The following is an 18,795-nucleotide window of genomic DNA, read 5'->3' on the forward strand; positions in this document are numbered from 1 at the left end:
CTAGACTACATACAGATATGTTCGCATAAAAATGAAAATATTATAATCAACATAATAATATCTGGGTCATGCATGCATTCAAGATATGTTATCGCAAACATTTCACTTTTGACTAATTTCTTTTATTTATTCCAAAATATCACGGGCTGCTATCTTATTCTAAAATCCAATCCCCACTACCTCCCATAAATTAAAAGTAAAAACAACATCAACTGTAAGTCTGAGGAATTAAGTAAATTCATAGTTTGTTAGTTTACAAAGAATCACTCAATACCTCAAATACAATTACATAACAAATTTATTTATCATCTGCCTCGTGTAGTCTTATTGAATGATCTTCTGTTGGTCCCAGACAATTATTATTTCGTAATTTTAGAAACAATTTTACAAAGAAACTCAAACTGCAGAAATGTAAATCGCGAAAATAAAAATAACAATAGATATGTTTTTGCTCCAAAGGAGCCCGGATGTTCAGTTCAAAAAACCTAATCACCCGTTGAGCCTTAGTCAAGAGTATTCTCAAGATTCCACTAAGTTTCACAAAGAAATCGTACAAATGTTCGAAAAAATCAGAGATTTCTTCATTTTATCTCGCCTCCTTTCACACAACTTCTCTCTCAAACAAGATCACACAGATCACTCAACATTTCTTTACAAAAATGAAAAATTACAACACAAAGAATTTCAGATTTTCAGAGAGAATGAGAAAACCACAAAGAAAACCCTCACACAGAGAGAGAAAGAGAGTACACGAGAAAATTCAAGAAACTAAACTGTTCGACTGAATGAAGACTAAGAACCAAGATAAATATCCGTCCAAGTGAATAGTCGATCCAAGGGTTGGGGCTGTGCCACGTGTACGGCACAGCCCAACCCTCATAAGAGGCAAAAACGTTTTTACTGCAAAAAAACGCGATTTTATAAAAACAAGTTTGGGCCTGACTTATTTTGCGAAAACACGGTCCAAAGAAATTTGAGGCAGCCCAGTTTTCAACATCTTCTCCAACTTAGGCAGCTACTATTCAGACACGAGGTCGACTAAGGATTATTTATTTATTTATTTATTTATTTATTTATTTTGGGGTCTAAATTGACATTCAATAGAGTTTGAGTGTACGTGATGAGTTACCTCACTATGCGGTCTCTCAAGTTTTGATCACTAAGCTATTTACGGGCGTGGGAAGGGGACAAGTCTGGACTTTCTGAAGCCCAATTACTATTATAAGGTTCTAATGAATTTCTTTCTATGCATTAGCCAGTAAAAAAACTAAAAATTTTGTCCCTCCTATCTCTAACTCCTAAAGGTTCTATCACCGCCGTGCATATATATGACAATGCAGGAAGGTTCAAGCAATGATCAGATTATAGTAATTGAGAAAAGTGAAAAAAGCGATTAAAATTAACCCGTCTTTATAAAATGTCACCAGTAATCAGTGCAGGAACACTTGTAGATTTGAAAATCTAACAGCAATTTTGCACCATGTAACTATAGATTCCCAAAATCATGGCAATCTTTGTAAGCCCTGGGATTTTTGAAGACCACAACAGGTGTATTACGTTGGTGTTGAAATGAGGCAAATGCATGTTCTTGTACTGTGTCAGAAAAGTCTAATTCCAGCAATTTTGGGCAAATATCTTCTGTTGGAGGATGGTGCTGATCACCGACTATAAATTGGTGCACAGTGCCTTTAATGGTAATCCAGCTGCAACCGATCTTCTTCCTTCGATTTCTTTCAGTCGTCATTCTTGGAACACAAGCAGCTTCTTCCCGCCAGTCAGACAAAGTATGCGTGTTGAACATGAGGATATAAGCAGGGTGATAGGTACCTGAAGGTTGCGGATGGAAACTCCTTAATAATGATGGTTGCGCAGCTGCTTGAAGAACCTGCTCACTGAACTGTTAGAAAGCCCAAGAATAACTAACACAAAAGGCAATTCTTTTTAAAAAAATTTCACAAAATAAACTAAAATCAAATAAGCAAAGATATGTTAATCAATTAATAATCATATACAAATAAAAGTAAGTAGATCAATCAAATAACAAACATAAATAAGATAACGATAAGTAAAAAGATAGAAAAGATGCAAACGATATAATTGTGGAAGTTTGATACAAAGCAATGATTTATGTACTCTGTTACCAAGTTCTCTGGCACGATCAAAACCTTTTTATTATATTAATTGACTCGTGGTGCAATCTAACGCTTTATAATGCTTTCGGTGACTTATAAACAATGAGCATTAATCCTTATACAATATTGAATTTTACAGGACTTCAATATGACCCACACTATTAAACTTTACAGAACCTCAATTTGATCCACACGGTAACCTACAACAAGAAGCACAAATCCTTATATTATTGAACTTTTACATGACCTCAATACGACCCACTAGTTTAGAGAAATGATTTTATAATGAAATTCCTCTCTTAATAAATGATACAAATGAATTAAGTACTAATAGAGACTAACACTTCAATAAATAATAATAAATGATAGCTTAAGCATTAGATGAAAGATTTTGATGAATACTATAATTAAAGATGATTCAATTAATCCAAGTTTTTCAATGAGAAAATGAAGAAGAAATAAATGTAATGTACGTTCAAAAATCTTCTCGAAATATATCTCTCTTTTTAATGAATGATTGTAATAAATTAAGCACAAAAAAAGAAATGAGAAACTTTGATGAATATAATGGGTTTACAAGTTTGATTCAATAAATTATAGTTTAAAACATGAAGAAGTAAAAGAAATATGTACAATATAAGTTCAAAGATCTTCTTCAAAATATATCTCACTTCTATACAAAAAGAGAAGTGAAAAATTTGATGATGATAATGATTAAGGAGTTTGAATCAATCAAATTTTTCCATATGCAGAAATAAATGCAATGAATACCAAGGAAAGCTCAAAGAATTCTCTCAAAAAAAAATTTCTCTCTTTATGCTCTTGAATCTTTTGTGAAAAGTGGAAAGAGTGGGGATATTTATAGAGTTCAAAATGTCAAGAAAAATTTGTAAGTTTGGATGACATATTCGGTCGACCACCTCTTGTTTGGATGACCAATATAGCCATTTGTATAGTAAAGAATCACATGTTAGAACGGTCAAATTTTGAACCATTGGAAATTTTCGATCGACTTCCTCTTCTGGCTGGTTGACTGCCCGACAGTTTTGATATTTTTACATTATGACCATATTTGATCCGATTTGAAGGTTTTGAAAAGCATAAAATTTTGGAAAGTATTTTTAACTAACTTTTCAAGATAAAATATTTTTTCAAGGTCGTCAAATATCATTTCAAAAATCATTTTTACATTTGATCGAAAAGTAGCATTAGAATGGCTTTTAACAATCAAAAATTGTTTTTAATGTATAGAAATATTTTGAGCTTAAGCATTAATTTCCAAATATCAAAGTATTAGTACCTTTATACTTTCTATAAGAAATCAAGTCTCTGACGTTACTCCACATGTGATTTTGATTTTAGAATAATGTTATTTATAGTCGCCCTTTGTAGCATCCTACATGACAGCTTGTGACTTGATGTATTAATGTGTTAGTTTTTTCTTATCGCATATATCAAATCACTAATAGTCACATGTATACCATATAAGGCGATTACAATAGTGAGTAACTGCGAATAGCTTGATTCTTGATTTTGACCTTTTCATGAACCCGATTTGTGATAATAGCTTTTAATCTTTTGACGATCATCGATTAATTTTTCATACTATGCTTTGAAAAATTATAATCACCAAAATTCATATTGTTAGTAAACAAAATTAACTTGTTTGTTATAATAAAAAACTTTACGATTATAATCAATCATAAATCAACACTGTTATACTCTGTTGATAGGTTACAATTGTAATGGGATTTGGGATGAAGTGTATAATAGCATTGAAGCTGTATTTTGTAAAGTATATTTGTGTATTGAATTAAAGAAAGTAAAATAATTGTTTATGAACTGATGAAATGGAAAACAGAAATGAACAAACTCCGGGCTGGTTATTGGAATTTGGTTTAAATGAGACAAAATTCGTTAAGTATAAAGCCGTAAAAAAGTGAATTTGTGTCAAATTCGACCAAATATTTGGACTTGATTTAATATTCAAATTATGAAAATATATAGACTAACTTGTTCTACTCGTCAAACAGATAATCGGGGTTATTTGAAATCTCAAAATCAATTCCGAATGAATGAGAAATTATCGTTCAATATTGAAAGGAAAAAAGGAGAATTTGGCATATAAGACTATTGCCTGAGCGATAGCCCAGCGCCAGGCGATTTGCTTTTGGCACTTGAGCGACAAGTGGGCGGCAGACGCACTTGAATGGTTGCGGCCCTTGATGGAAGATGTTAAATTTTGGGGGCGTATCTCTCCAACCACAATCCCTCACCTTCTAAAAATTGGACCTCTTGGAAGTCATTAAATCATTCCATATCATTCTGTTTGAACTTGAATACAAAACCATTATGTGTAGAGAGAAAAATTATGTTCAATCCGCTTTGACCTTGTAATTTGAAGTGCTTCTACTACAAGGAGTTCTCCGTTGTATCTTGGAAGACGATTGCCATAACATCATTAGCACCGTTGCGGGACAAATTCATCCTAAAGGCAAAGTGTTAAACACTTGCCACGGACTTTTCTTTCCATTCTTTCTACGGTTTCCATCATTTTATTTCTTTCTTTTCCTTTGTTGTTTAACACCGTTCCTGTATTGTTAAACACGTGCCAATATTATATTCACCCACAAAACAACATATACACTAATCCCCCAACATTGATCTCTCCCAATTCCTAAATGAATTTGAGTGATAAGTATGCCTTACAGATCCCCCTCTTCATCTTATTTATAGACCTTCCCTCTACAGCACTACTACCAATTATTCCTCCTAATGACTAACTAGTGAACATTCTAGAATCCGGGTTGACCTGGCTGCCTCACAGTTGGATGTGTTCATCCTTTTTCTTCTTCTTGCGTATGAGAATCTTCTTTCAACAGCGATTTCCCCAAGCTCAAAATTGCAGTGGATTGTGCATCCACTCCACCCAATAGTCTTTTCCAACTCATTGCATCGGTTCAACTGGTAATGATCTTGTTCAATAAACCAGCTCGAGCATATGCATCAATCATACAATATTAATGATCCATGGTTCTACACCATCTTGCTATTCATTGATTCTAGATACTGCTCGACTTCATCCATCAAAACAGTATGGCTACAGGCAGTTAAAACTCTCAAAAATGTGATTGCTTTCGGCCTTACCCCAGAAGCCTGCATCCTGTTAAGAAGGTTTAGGGCTTCAGAAGCACTAACATGGTAACCATAAGCAGAAATCACAGCCATCCAATCCATGGTAACAAGTTCATATATCAATTCAAACACTCTATTAGGAAGATATAATCTTCCACATTCAGTATGCATAAAATTACACAAGGGAAGCAAAGGACCCACCAATAATCACTTACATTGTCAACGAGTCGCAAGCAGCCGATAGGATGGCTCCAATCACCTTCTCCCAGGAAGACACAAAGGGGGTTCATCACCCCCATTGTGATGCATTGGTTGTAAGAGCCGTAGTGGCTAGAAACGGACTGAAACGTATGCTCCTCGACAATGGCAGTTCCGTGAACATATTGTTCGGCTCCACTTTTGATAAAATGCAAATTGAACATGGGTTAATCCCCATGACCGACCCACTCTTCAGATTCACTTGGGACAGCATCATCCCACGAGGGCGGATCACTCTGCCTGTCGAGATGGGTTCGGCACGGCACCCTTAGTGGCCCAACACTTCATGAAATTTTTGATGGTAGATCACAGATCAGCTTATCATGGAGTATTGGGCAGACCCGCTTTGAAAGATCTTTGGGCTGTCACATCCATCCACTACTTGTGCATGAAATTTCCAACTGAACATGGGACTGCTACGGTTTGAACCGATCAGATGGGCTCCAGGGCATGCTACTTAAACTCACTGTGAAAGTCCGAGCCCCGAACTGTTAATGTAATCCTAACTGAGGTTCCCGCTGAAATCAGTACGGACGTGGAAATGCTCGACGCCCCTGAACAAGGGCATGCCTCTGAACAAGAGAAAGACGTCGACATGGAAGAGGCCCATGAACAAGGACACCCTCTTGATGAGTTAGATCCCAGAATAATTGACTCCGAACCAAATGCGACCTAAATGGAAGAATTGGAGACTTTCCCCGCCAACCCAGAAGACCCCAGTCAGGTCTTGCGTATAAGAAAGTCATTGTCCCCTGAAGCAAAAGTAGAGATGATAAACTTCCTAAAAAGGAACTTGGATGTCTTCGCATGGAAGCATGAAGATATGGTGGGAATAGATCCTAGGATCAGTTGCCATCACCTTAACATCAACCCCTCCTGTGCCCCCCATAGACAGAAGAGGCGTGCCCTCAATTCGGAAAGGTACGAGGCACTAAAAGACGAAGTGGACAAACTCAGCCACAGTGGTTTCATAAGGGAGGCCATCTACCCGAAGTAGATATCCAACCCGATCCCGGTGAAAAAGCCCAGCGAAAAGTGGAGGGTATGCGCAGACTTCACAAACTTAAATAAGACATGCCCTAAAGACAGCTTCCCACTTTCAAGAATAGATCAATTTGTGGATTCTACTGCTGGGCATGAACTACTGAGCTTCATGGATGCATACTCAAGGTATAACCAGATACCTATGTTCCGACCTAATGAGAAAGCTACATCGTTCATTACGGACAGAGGTCTGTATTGCTACAAAGTCATGCCTTCGGATTGAAGAATGCTAGAGCTACATATCAGAGGTTGGTCAACATGATGTTTGTCGAACTCATTGGCAAAACCATGGAGGTCTACATGGACGACATGCTAGTCAAAAGCCTCCAAGAAGCCGAACACGTAAGTCACCTCGACCAAACTTTTTATATATTTAGAAAGTATAATATGAAATTGAATCCCCTCAAGTGCACCTTTGGAGTGGCGTCGGGTCAGTTCTTGGGGTATATTGTCAATCAAAGAGGAATTAAAGCAAATTCGGTGAAAATAATGGCCTTACTAGAGATAAGGTCACCTCAGAAACCAAAGGATGTCCAAAGCCTCAATGGTCGGATAGCCGCACTCAGTCGCTTCATCTTGAGGACCACAGATAAAAGCTTGCCTTTCTTCAATATGCTGAAACAAGGAAAGAAATTCCAATGGATTTCAGAATGTGAGGAAGCCTTCTAGGCGCTGAAAAAACACCTCGGAGAGGCGCCCCTCTTGTTGAAACCTCAACCGGATGAGTCACTACTGCTGTACTTAGCGGTTTCGGACATGGCGGTCAGCGCCGTCCTAGTCAGAGAAGAAAGTGAGGGCCAGTTGCTAGTATACAACGTCAGCAAAGCACTTCTCCCAGCTGAAACACGCAACCCAGACATGGAGAAACTGGCGCTCGCCCTTATCACAGCCTCAAGAAAACTGAGATTGTACTTCCAGGCCCACTCAATTCTAGTTCTCACCAACTTCCCACTGAAGCAGGTGATGCATAAAACAGATGCATTAGGACGCATGCTAAAATGGGCAATCGAGCTCAGTGAATTCGATCTAACGTTCTGACCTCGACACGCCATCAAGGGCCAGGCCCTTACTGATTTTATGGTTGAGTTTGTCAAAGCCCCAGAAATGGAGGCGATAATGGAACCAGTCGAGCCCCCAATATGGAAACTATTCGTAGACTGGTCCTCAGGAGAGACTGGCTCAGGGGCAGGGATCGTATTGGAAAGCCCGGAAGGTCACAAGCTAAATTGTGCAGTAAGTCTGGCTTCAAAGCCTCGAACAACGCTGCTAAATACGAGGCCCTTCTGTCAGGTCTTAGACTTGCTTAGAAGATGCGTGTCAGAAAGCTCCTGGCGAGCAGTGACTCTCAACTTATAGTGAACCAGGTCAATGGAAATTTCGCAGCCAAAGATGGTAGCATGATTGCATACTTGAAGTTGATTCTGAACCTAGATCCTCATTTTGAAAGGTTCGAACTGACTCAAGTCCCCCTTCTAGAGAATGTACATGCAGACGCCCTTTCAAAATTGGCCAGCAGCAAGGATTCAAAGTTGCTAAAGGTCGTTCTTATTGAGTACTTATCAAAGCCCTCCACCTCCGGAGGTGAAGAGATACTATAGATAAAAGGCACCCCATTGTGGATGCAACCTATCATCGCCTACCTGAAGGATCAAACACTACCTTCTTCTAGAAGCGAGGCGAGGAAGTTAAGAAGAAGGGATGCACACTTCGTCCTGCAAGAAGATACTCTTTACAAGAGAGGCTTCGTCTCACTGCTTCTTCGATGCGTGAGAGGTAAAGAGGCCACCTACATACTTAGGGAAATCCATGAGCAAATCTGGGGAAATCACTCCGGAGGAATGGCTCTGGCACACAAGGTTCTCCTTCAATGCTACTTCTGGCCGACCCTGAAAAGGAATACTTGCCAGTTTGTCCAGAAATGTGTCAAGTGCTAGCGCTTCTCAAACATACAAAGACAACCTGCTCAGAGCCTCTCCGTAGTAACCAGCCCTTAGCCATTCGCCAAGTGGGGCATTGACTTCATTGGTCCACTCCCAAAAGGAAGAGGAAGTGCAAATTTCGCCATTGTCGCCATTAACTACTTCACTAAGTGGGTCGAGGTAGAACCTCTTGCCAGGATCAACAAGGTGAATACTACCAAATTCATCTAGAAGAACATCATTTGTAGGTTTAGCATTTCCCACTCTTTAGTGTCTGACAATGGAAGGCAGTTCGACAACAGGAAGATGCGAGACTTATGCGATGAACTAGACATAAAGAAGGACTTCTCAACACATCATCACCCCCAAGCAAATGGGCAAGTTGAAGTAGTGAATAAGACTATCAAGCACACCCTGAAAAGGAAGCTTGACACCTTAAAGAGGGCCTGGGTTGACGAACTCCCCCACGTCCTCTGGGCTATCAGAACTTCTAGCCGAACTGCAACAAGTGAAACACCATTTTCCATAACCTACGGAGCCGAGGCCATGAGTCCGGTCGAGGTCGGGGTCCCATCACATCGATGGATACGCTTCAATGAGATCAGCAACGACGAGGCTCGAATAAGCGAACTGCACCTCCTTGAGGAAATGAGGGATGCCTCCCAAGTGAACTTGACAAAGTATCATCGAAAGATGACCCGATACTATAACTCCAAGGTCAGAAGCAGAACTCTTCGCCTAGGCGACCTCGTCCTCAAAAAGGTCTTCCAATCTTCAAAACCAACTGGGTTAGTAGTGTTTGGCCCGAATTGGGAGGGCCCTTACTGCATCCGTAGGGAATCCCGACCTTGTACTTTTGAAATTGAAGACATGGCAGGAAAGGCACTGCCTCATCAATGGAACATCGAACACTTGAGGAAGTACTATCAATGATGACCCTTTGTTCCGATCCGATCTCAATATGGTCTAATGAATCGATTGTTCTGATATGGTCTCAGTTGTAAGTTCCCTAGCTTACTAAGCGCGGGAATTGTCTTGGTAAAGTGTGGTGTAATTTATCTCAAGTAATGAAACTTCGGTTCTGTGCCACATCGGTTAGTAAATAGTTTCCTCAGTCCTTTGATATGTTTACTTAAGTGATCCGATCTTCAATTATTAACTGATTAACGTTAAGCGGCTCTTCATGTTTGCTTAAGTGGTCCGCTTCATATTAACTTAAGTGGTCCGATCTCAAATTGTTAACCGATTAACGTTAAGAGTCGCTTCATGTTCGCTTAAGTGGTTCAACTTATATTAACTTGAGTGGTCCGAACCTCAATTATTAACTGGTTATTGTTACGAGGCGCATAGTCTCATATTTGTCATTCATAGAAGTATAAACAGATCCAAAAGGTAAAAAAAAATTTTAAAAAAAATGCAGAAGCACAAATACTTAACAAAAAATTTCATTTCATTTAATGAATTGAAGTATAAGAAGGCCGAAGCCATTACAAAAGATGGCCCTATTCTACTAGAGGGACTTCTGCATCGGCCGCCTCCGAAGCTTCTTCAGCAAGCCTATCAGGCCGATCTCCAGTTAGTCCCCCGAACTCTGCCTCCGATGAGGAGATGTCCAAAGTGGGTATACCTCTTTCAGTTGACCCAATAAGCTTTGAGCACTCTAAGAGGCCCAAAAATTGGTGAAGTCGTCATACAGGGGATGGTCTTCAAAGTGGTCAATGAAGTTCAGAACTACTACCTCTCCTGCAGACTTCAACTCCTCCTTCAAAGAGGCAATCTCCTCTGACTAAACCTCTGCCTTCTACCTCAGCTCTGCCTTCTCTTTATTTGAGGCCTCCAGAGCCTCGGTGGCGAGCTTGTGGTGCTCGTTGGCGTGATCAAGTCGCCGAGTCACAACAGCCACTTGGCACTCCACCTCGTATAACTCCTTCTTCAACCGCTCCACTTCTGCTTTGGCAGTAGTTAGCTAGGCCTTGGCCTCCGTCTTTCCCTCCTCCGCCTGCTTTTCCTTGGCCTGGGCCTCTCACACGGCATCCCTATAGTGCATCGCCTCCTCAAGGCGCTTGGCGAGGTCCTCCCTCTTGGAGTTCAGATCCTTCACCAAACCCTCAAGTTGGATGCTTGTACTCAAGGCCCGAGCCACGCAGGCGCTATTTGCAGCCACCAAGTCCTCAGCTGTGCACGAGGCGGTGTGGTCCATCCACTCCTCGATCCAGTATTTGCTGTAGACCACCGCCAGTGCAGCTATTTCTGGAGGAAGGGCCTCCAACACTTCCCTCACTAGCTCCCCCGAATTTGTGCCCAAAAGGTCGACCTCCTTAGAGGGACGGGGCATCTTCCTCTTCTGCTACCCCGACACTTGAGCAATTAGCACAGCAGCAAGTGGTGTTGTAGCCGGGGCAGTGGCAGCCTCAGATGGAGCGGGCCTCTTCTCTGGAATGGCCACCCCAGTTGGAATTGTGGTTTGCTTCAGAACTGGGGGTGGCCTCGCCACAGTTGGGCGTTTTGGAGGGGCGGCGCTCTTCTTGCCCTTCTTCCGAAGGTCAGCCTCTGGGTCTTTCGGTACCTCCTCATCCGTCGGAGGCTGAAGCCTCTTACTGACGTCCACCAAATCCTCCATTTGCTTTTTGTAAAAGGAAGAGGAGGCCTTCAATGCACGTACCTCTACCATCATCCTCTGGATGGTTTTAAAGTCGGGACGCACAGGCATTTTCTTATTAAAGTTGTATGTAAAGAACGAATTACGAATTAGTACAAGTATTAGGAGTTCGGAATAAAGGATAAAGACTTCGGTCCAGTTACCTTGGGATGCTATCAGGTCTTGGGTAACGAAGTGAATGTTCTTTTGGATCAGCCTATAGTAAGACCTCTTCTTTTGAGGCAGCTGATAGATGATGCAGATGGTATCGAAGTCCTCCAATGACAGCTCGCACCGAGGAAGAGCACCTACAAAAGAAATGCAAATATTAGGCACGATTCGAACCGAAGAGAAATATAAAGAAAAACAACTACTATATTCACTAAGTGTTGAATACTTCGTCGGGACCGTAAGAGGCGCCAGGGGGTCCCCCTCCATCGTGTCTCATCGCCCTGCGGCCCAGCACCACAAGCTCTTCCATTCTTTGATGGAGCTCGACAAATCGAGCACGAATGGAGTGTGGGAACCCCATGAAGTAAGGTAGTACCACCCCCGGGTCTTATCCTCCCGACAGTTACCTTAGGTATGTAAAGAGTCTGGAAGACGGAGAGGAGCATCTCCACCCCTAATGACATCTCTTTCCACAACATCTAGGAGCCCACCATTTGGCTCTAGGAATTCGGATTGAGTTACGTCGGGGCTAGCCCATAGGATCTAAGCACCATCCTAAATAATGAGTGAATTGGCAGCCTAAGTCCGGCCCTAAGGATTGCCTCGCTAATTGCCACAACCCGGCTTAGGGTAGCAGGCCCTCTCTTCGGGCCCGGGGAGGATCCAATCTATGCTATCAGGGATCCTATACTCTACCCTAATCTCCTCAGGTCGGCCTCTCTTAATTTAGATGGGTAGTCCGATGCCCCCCCAGTGCACAGAAGTATCTGCTGGGCTATCTGGTTGCTTCCATATATTTTTCCTCTATTATCGCCTCGGCTATTTCTGAGGAGGTCGCCACAATGGGCTCGTCCATCCTCACTAATTCTAACCCCATCCCCGAACCAAAACTCCCCTCAGAAGCTATTTTTCAGAAGTTAAAAATCCTAAAAGGTACTGAAACTTACGAGTTTGAAGGTTTTCCTGGCCGAAAATGGTGTAAAGTTGCCGGATGTTGGTTTTTCTCGCCGGAGGTTCAAGTTTCTCGTCGAAATTACTTAGAAAACGCCGAAAATCGCAAATGACTTGAGAGCAAAGTATAGTGTTTGTTTCGCAAGGGTAGAAAGCTTGAGAAAAGCTCAGAGTCCGCTTTTTATAAAAAGACTCATCCGATCTCCACCATTGAATTCAAATGCGATCAATCTAAGCCATTCGTCGCATCTTCAATCTAGGCCGTTGAAATGAAATGCCAGATTTGATCTACGTCCAAGATGTCGCTGTGACCTTCACGCTCGCTTAAAACGCCTCACATCGGTCACCACCAGTCGTCAATAATAAGTAGCTGCAGCAGCCTTTTAGGAGAATGGGCATGTCACCCAACTGTCACCTTGAAAATACGCAACAGTTGTCAAATCATTTAACGCCTGCATCGCCTCAAATGGAGCTCCTCACCCGACTTTACAAAGCTTAGATGCACCCGACGCGAGATCCCCTATGGGTCATCGCCTCGGTAACTGCGTTCTCTCCTAAACTTTACAAAGTTTTAGCCATCTCCCAATGCGTCGTCCCACGTGGGTCAGCGCACAGGTGGCAAATGAGCTCTTCAACTTTACAAAGCTTAGACGCACCCGACGCGAGGTTCCCTGTGGGACATTGCCTCGATAGCTGCGTTCCCTCCTAAATTTTATGAAGTTTTAGTCATCTCCCAACGCGTCGTCCCATGCGGGTCGGCGCACAGGTGGCAGATGAGCTCCTCAACTTTACAAAGTTTAGACGCACACGACGCGAGGTCTCCTATGGGTCATTGTCTCGGTAGCTGCGTTCCCTCCTAAGCTTTACAAAGTTCTAATCATCTCCCAATGCGTCGCCCCATGCGGGTCAACGCACCGGTGGCAGATGAGTTCCTCACTCAACTTTGCATAGCCTACACGCGCCTGACGCGAGTCCCCTGTGGGTCATCGCCTCAGTCGTCGCGTTATCCTCTTTTCCTACTAATCATGCTGTCTTGCAACGCTTCGACCTCACATCGGTTATTGATTCCCTTATGCAGTAACGAAACTTTGACGCATCTGCGTAAGAGCATGGCTTCGGTTACTGCAAAAGATCGATCCCCAAGCTCCCACGAGTCGCGGTCCCCAGTACCGAGACATACACATCCAGTCAGGAAAGCAAATCCACCCATTATATAAATATTTATACCTGGACTTGGGGGACCACTATTATACCCCTATTATCTGAACCGCTTTGGAACGCCAACCACCACATATTCCGACCTAATAGACGCCCATCCGAAGTGTTTCCGAAGTGATATCACCTATGTCAACAACCTAATAGCACACTACGAGATATAGGCGATCCTGCTGAACTGACCGAAGCTCCTCGCCTCCAAGGCCGAGGCCAAGTGGACCCCTGTCAGAAGATCCGTCGCCAATTTTAGAAAAAGATTTGTGTCAAGATCCTCTCTGCACCTAAGGTTTAAATTGATTTGACGTCTCCATGAGGCTAGTTGATGTGACTTATCAACTTTATGTCAATTCAACTCAGGAAAGACAAGCTGCCCGCCCACTCTACAGACGCAGCTGATTGACGCCTATGAGCGGACGCCTCATACCGTCAGATGTAGATACGTGTCCCACATCTAACGGTCCATCCCACATATAAATACCCAAGGTTTGGCAAAAGGTAAAGGTAATGAAACTCTTACTACATAGCACTCCATAACAAGTTTATATATTTTCTCCTCCCCCTTATTAGTATTTTGCACAACCCCTGGGTACTGTTCCGACCACCTAAACCTGACTTGACCGTCGGAGTGTATACGGTCGCCGCCACCCTCGTTGGTTCCGACCGTGTGCGTCTGACAGTGCGTTGATTGTGCGCAGGAAAAAATACGTGGAGTAGCTATCGATTGACCACGTAGAAGGTCCAATTTTCGAGGTCAACACATATTTTCAAGGAAGACGGGTGGGTATTTTTCTAATCTTTTTATCGGTTCAAGAACTACTTTTCCATAACGCAAGTCCCTCTCATTTGCACAACTTTCAAGCAAGTGTTTGTATGATTAAGGAGTAACGGGTATATTAAACGGTACATTTCTTGAAGGAACTTAAGGCTTCTTTGAGTTTTCTCTGTTTGGAAAGGGAAATTAAGTGGACATTTTCAAGATTCCATTGCTGAGTTTGGGGTTTTCAGTGGAAAATCTTTGGGTTTGCGGCTTAGGGAGACCCATCAAGGAATTTGGGCTTAATTTGCAGTTTTTATGTTCGATAATTGTCCGGAAGGAGTGATGCTTGCGGGAATGCTGCATTGAGTAATTGGAGAATTGCCATGATTTAGTGCATTTGATGTTCGAGAGGTTTGATAAAAGAACCCTAATTGCAATACATGTAAATTATTGCACAGACCAGCCGAATCTCAAACAGCCAAACCATAAATACTTTACCAATTTACTAGCATCTGAATATATTCTTCTTTCTGCAGCTTGAGCTTACTTGTCAGTAAAAAAAATGGTAGAAAGATTTTTCTTCACAGGCAAAACCAATTCTCAGCCACCGATTCAACCAGACTCGGTCATTCTTATTTCTGGGCCGCCTTCCTCGTAATAACATATCATTTTTTTCCTGCTTTTACACACTGATAGAATCTCAAGCGCTCAGTTATTTGCTTACTTTTTATGCAGTGGCAAAACCTCACTGCTTTTCCAATTCGCATTCAACTCGGTACTAGAGAAAAATGGAACCGTGGTGATCATCTGCAACCGGCGCAGATTAGAAACCAATCCCCCCTTTCTCTCTCAGGTACCCCTAAACCCACTTATTCTCAAAGATTTTAATTTATTAATCATTTATTATACATAATGGATTTTTACTTTTCCTATTGAGTTTGTTCCGAGACTGCAATTTCAGGGCGTTGATCCATCTTCTGACATATTTCAGCACATTCAGATGAAGTAAGACAAATAATCAAACCTCATACTGTATCAAATGCAGCATTAATCCAGCAATTAGTTAATTAGTCTTGCCAAGTCTGTTTATTCTTGAGATTTTTCTAGTTTGTACTTGATTGTTGTTGATGCAGTATGTTTACCTTCTTGAAGGTATGTGGATGACGATGAAGGGATCAAGAATTATTTTGCTGCATTTCACATACACGATATATTTCCTGTTTCAGTTATCATCGACAATTTTGCAGATTTCTTTGATGGGAGGTGAGATTTTCTCAATCCATTGTTTGACCGTATTGGGGTGATGTGGTTGTGATATATGTACATTTTTCTCACATTGTATGATTCGAAGTGTTGTTTGTTTTATTTCGATTTTGTTGTTAATTTCTCATAAGGAATTGTCAAGAGAGATACAACAATCCTCGGGGAAGAGACTTGGCAATGACCCGGACATTAGCTCTTTGTCAAAATGCCATTAATCATGCCAAGTGAGAAAATTGTTACAGCCAGTGTTCAGTGCAGTACTCGATTCTTCATCATTGTTGTTGACTGTAGTATCACCATTCGATTATTTGACTTCAATCGTTCACATTACAGATCAAAGGGTCCTTGTAATCTTTTATTGTCCGATACGCACCAAGGTGATTCCCCAAGGTTGCTCTATATTTATAAGAGATGGATCTCCTGCATTTACACAATCAGAGGTGAGAATCATGGTGAAATTGCAGCATAGCAATTATGAATGGCTGCCCTTACTAGCTTATGTCTCATCATCGATTTTTTGCTGCAACTGTACTCTTCTCCTTATCGTAAATATAACTTTTTTCTTCTTATATCTTCTCTTTTGAGTACAGAAGGTGATGGTTCAGGATCATTTATTCTCAAGAATAACTCAGATACTACAAGAGCAGAGAGGATGAGAACTGCCAAGTATTCCATAGCACTTCAGTACTTGGTACTGGAGGGTGTTACAGAAGATGAAGAACAAGAGTAAATTTTCCAATTAATTACTCATTTTTAATTAGTGGTTCTGTTTAGAGTTTACGCTTTGTCTACGGCCTAAGTACTCTGTTTATATCGATGGAGAAGCTCTAACTTTGCCAATATCTTTCTTGTTTCTATTTGTTTGTTTCTTAATTTATCATGGTAGCAGGGTAAAGGTAAGGGATTATATGCTTGTATTCTCATTCATGCTTCAAACTTAGTGCTTAAGTCCTGACTAAGATTAGTTCATAGGTTGTCCTAAAAATTATGAACTCCTTCAATTACAAAATGAACTTACTGGCAAACGCCTCTTTGATAATCTGATAGCAGAATTCTTCTCCAAGATCATTATCAAAGGTAAATTATGTGATTGCAAAAATTAAAATAAATAAATCAACGTTTCTTGATACATTTCAATATCACAAGCTTCTCCCCCCTCTTCTTTTAAGTGAGTTATTCCTGAAATTATCGCTCTTTTGCTTTTGTAAACTACGAAATTCTTTTTGAACTTTCATTTTCACTTGCTGGCTTCTAATTGTACCCTTAAGTAGCCATCAAAATCTTCTCTAAACATTGCAAAAACAGCAACAAGCTCAAAATCACAACTCTGCTCTTCTCGAGGAAAAACTATCAAATGCTTTAGTGGATGGACGGAATTTTCTCTATTTTATTGTAATGCGGCTGTAAGGGCATACAGCTTTTAATATTGTACACCAAACAAAGTTCTTTTCTAAAGGGTTAAACCATTTGTACACCACAGTCCCTTCACATGTTGAGGGGGGCCAACATGATTTAAAAATTTGTGGGTCCATTCATTCTTAGGGGACTATGTGGGCGTACATGTTTTAAGGCTATACACCAAACAAAGTTCTCTTTTAAATACCCATAATTTCAGTACAATAAAGCTACTTAGCCAAGCTTAAAAACAAGAGAGTGAAAAGACAAACTGATATGCTAGAGAATGATTGGGTATTTTTGTTTTAATTTTTCAAGTTGTTCAATCATGCATTGACACGTGTCCCATCTGAATTTGAACCTGAATGTGTAGTATAATTGATTTCAGTAAACCAGAAATTAAAATAGAAAACAACAAATTTAAAAGTATTAATTTGAAAGTTTAAAACTTAAAATTATTTATTTTCCAACAAAGACAAACCCATAAACATGCAACCCCTCTAGGCTCTAATTGTCAAAATCAGCATCTACAGCAATATGTTTGTACAATAGTAATAAACTTCGGATAATTGATTGCAAAATGACGCAACCCAAGGGAAAGTATCAATTTTAGTATTTATGCTTCCAGTTTCCGCGCTTGGGCTGCATATGCTTCATGTATTATTTTAGCATACCAGAAATGAAAGAGTAAATGAGAGAACGCCACAGTGGAAAGTCTATAAGATATTTGCATGTTCCCCACAAACGATATAGAACTTACGAATTCAAATGAAAATTAGAAAGTTGGCAAGTTTCATTCCAATTGAGATTATTGTTTGCTAATTATAGGTTAAGCCCCTGTTGGTGCACATTATTTGAGAAAATAATACATTTTTTCCATCAAATCAGTTTACAATTTTTGACTTCAACACTCTAAGGTAGGACCCATGATGTGATGTTTAAAATGCATTTTTGTTGGGAAAATGTGGAACAAACGGGGTCTAAGTCTTCTCCTAGAATTTATGGGAGAGAGAGTCCGAATGAACTTGAATAATTTCTTAAATATAACAATTAACAAACTATATTGTGTTCTGAACTTTTTGTCAAGAAGCGTGTGAAACTTATTACAAAAATTCATTGAAGATGACCTTTTGATTAGAAAATGTAAAAGGAGGCCATTCAGAAAGGCTTTTTTTTAAAGATATTCCTCGAGAGAGAAGCTGATGCAATCTCTATGCATCTATAGGTAGAGTAGATGCCCAACTAAATATAATCGTTTACACTCCCCTCACATGGAAGGGGCACACCCATAATAAATTATATGCGAACCCCCTCAATTTGAGAAGAGCGTAAATGATTATATATACTAAAAGTGTACAAATAGACTAATCCAAAAAACTATTGAATTCATAAGGGCATAAGGTTCTCAATGTTTGTTGGCTATGTACAATGACAATCATAATTTTCAAACTTTTTCTACATACTTCTTTTTAAACATACATTTACACAATAAAATATTCTCCATACAAATTCAAATTTTTTTCGTACTTTTTAATCGCACATTCTCTTAAAAAATACTATTCAAAACTTTGTTTTTCACAATCAATGATTGTCAAACGGGGACAAAGTATATTGTCGACTGCGTAGCATTGGGGGACATTTTTTTTCCGATGCCATTCTTCTTTGTACGAGTGTACGACCAATTGCTTTATAGATTCTTTTCTCATCTGTTGCCTTGATAATCATTCTGTAATCAATATGGTACCCATAGTAGCAAACACAATATATTCAAAGATTTGGGCTCTTTCTAAAAGAGAGATTACCCGGATTGGGAATGCATGGTCCTAATTTAACTATGTGTTTCGCGCGGGTTAGTCGCTAACAATTAAAAAGGATTAGACGATTATGTAAGGGACAAACCTCTTGAAACAAAGTCCC

General features: G+C 40.5%; 1 protein-coding gene across 4 annotated transcripts; it reads left to right on the forward strand.

Annotated features, from left to right (window-relative positions):
* Positions 1-14,223: 14,223 nt before the first annotated feature.
* On the forward strand, positions 14,224-16,323 carry LOC111396118. Of its 4 annotated transcripts, none has more exons than XM_023022423.1 (8): positions 14,224-14,631; positions 14,757-14,874; positions 14,956-15,073; positions 15,158-15,225; positions 15,373-15,483; positions 15,615-15,707; positions 15,817-15,923; positions 16,074-16,323. In XM_023022423.1, exons 2-8 carry the CDS (start codon positions 14,783-14,785, stop codon positions 16,211-16,213), a joined length of 729 nt encoding a protein of 242 aa, XP_022878191.1. In that variant the 5' UTR covers positions 14,224-14,631; positions 14,757-14,782; the 3' UTR covers positions 16,214-16,323. The 4 variants fall into 4 exon arrangements, with proteins under 4 accessions (XP_022878191.1, XP_022878192.1, XP_022878193.1 ...); XM_023022424.1 differs by having other exon boundaries at positions 15,182-15,225; XM_023022425.1 differs by having other exon boundaries at positions 15,212-15,225.
* The last annotated feature ends 2,472 nt before the right edge of the window (positions 16,324-18,795 follow it).

The sequence above is a fragment of the Olea europaea genome, chromosome 6, assembly GCF_002742605.1.
Source record: "Olea europaea var. sylvestris chromosome 6, O_europaea_v1, whole genome shotgun sequence".
NCBI classification, from domain to species: Eukaryota; Viridiplantae; Streptophyta; class Magnoliopsida; order Lamiales; family Oleaceae; genus Olea; species Olea europaea.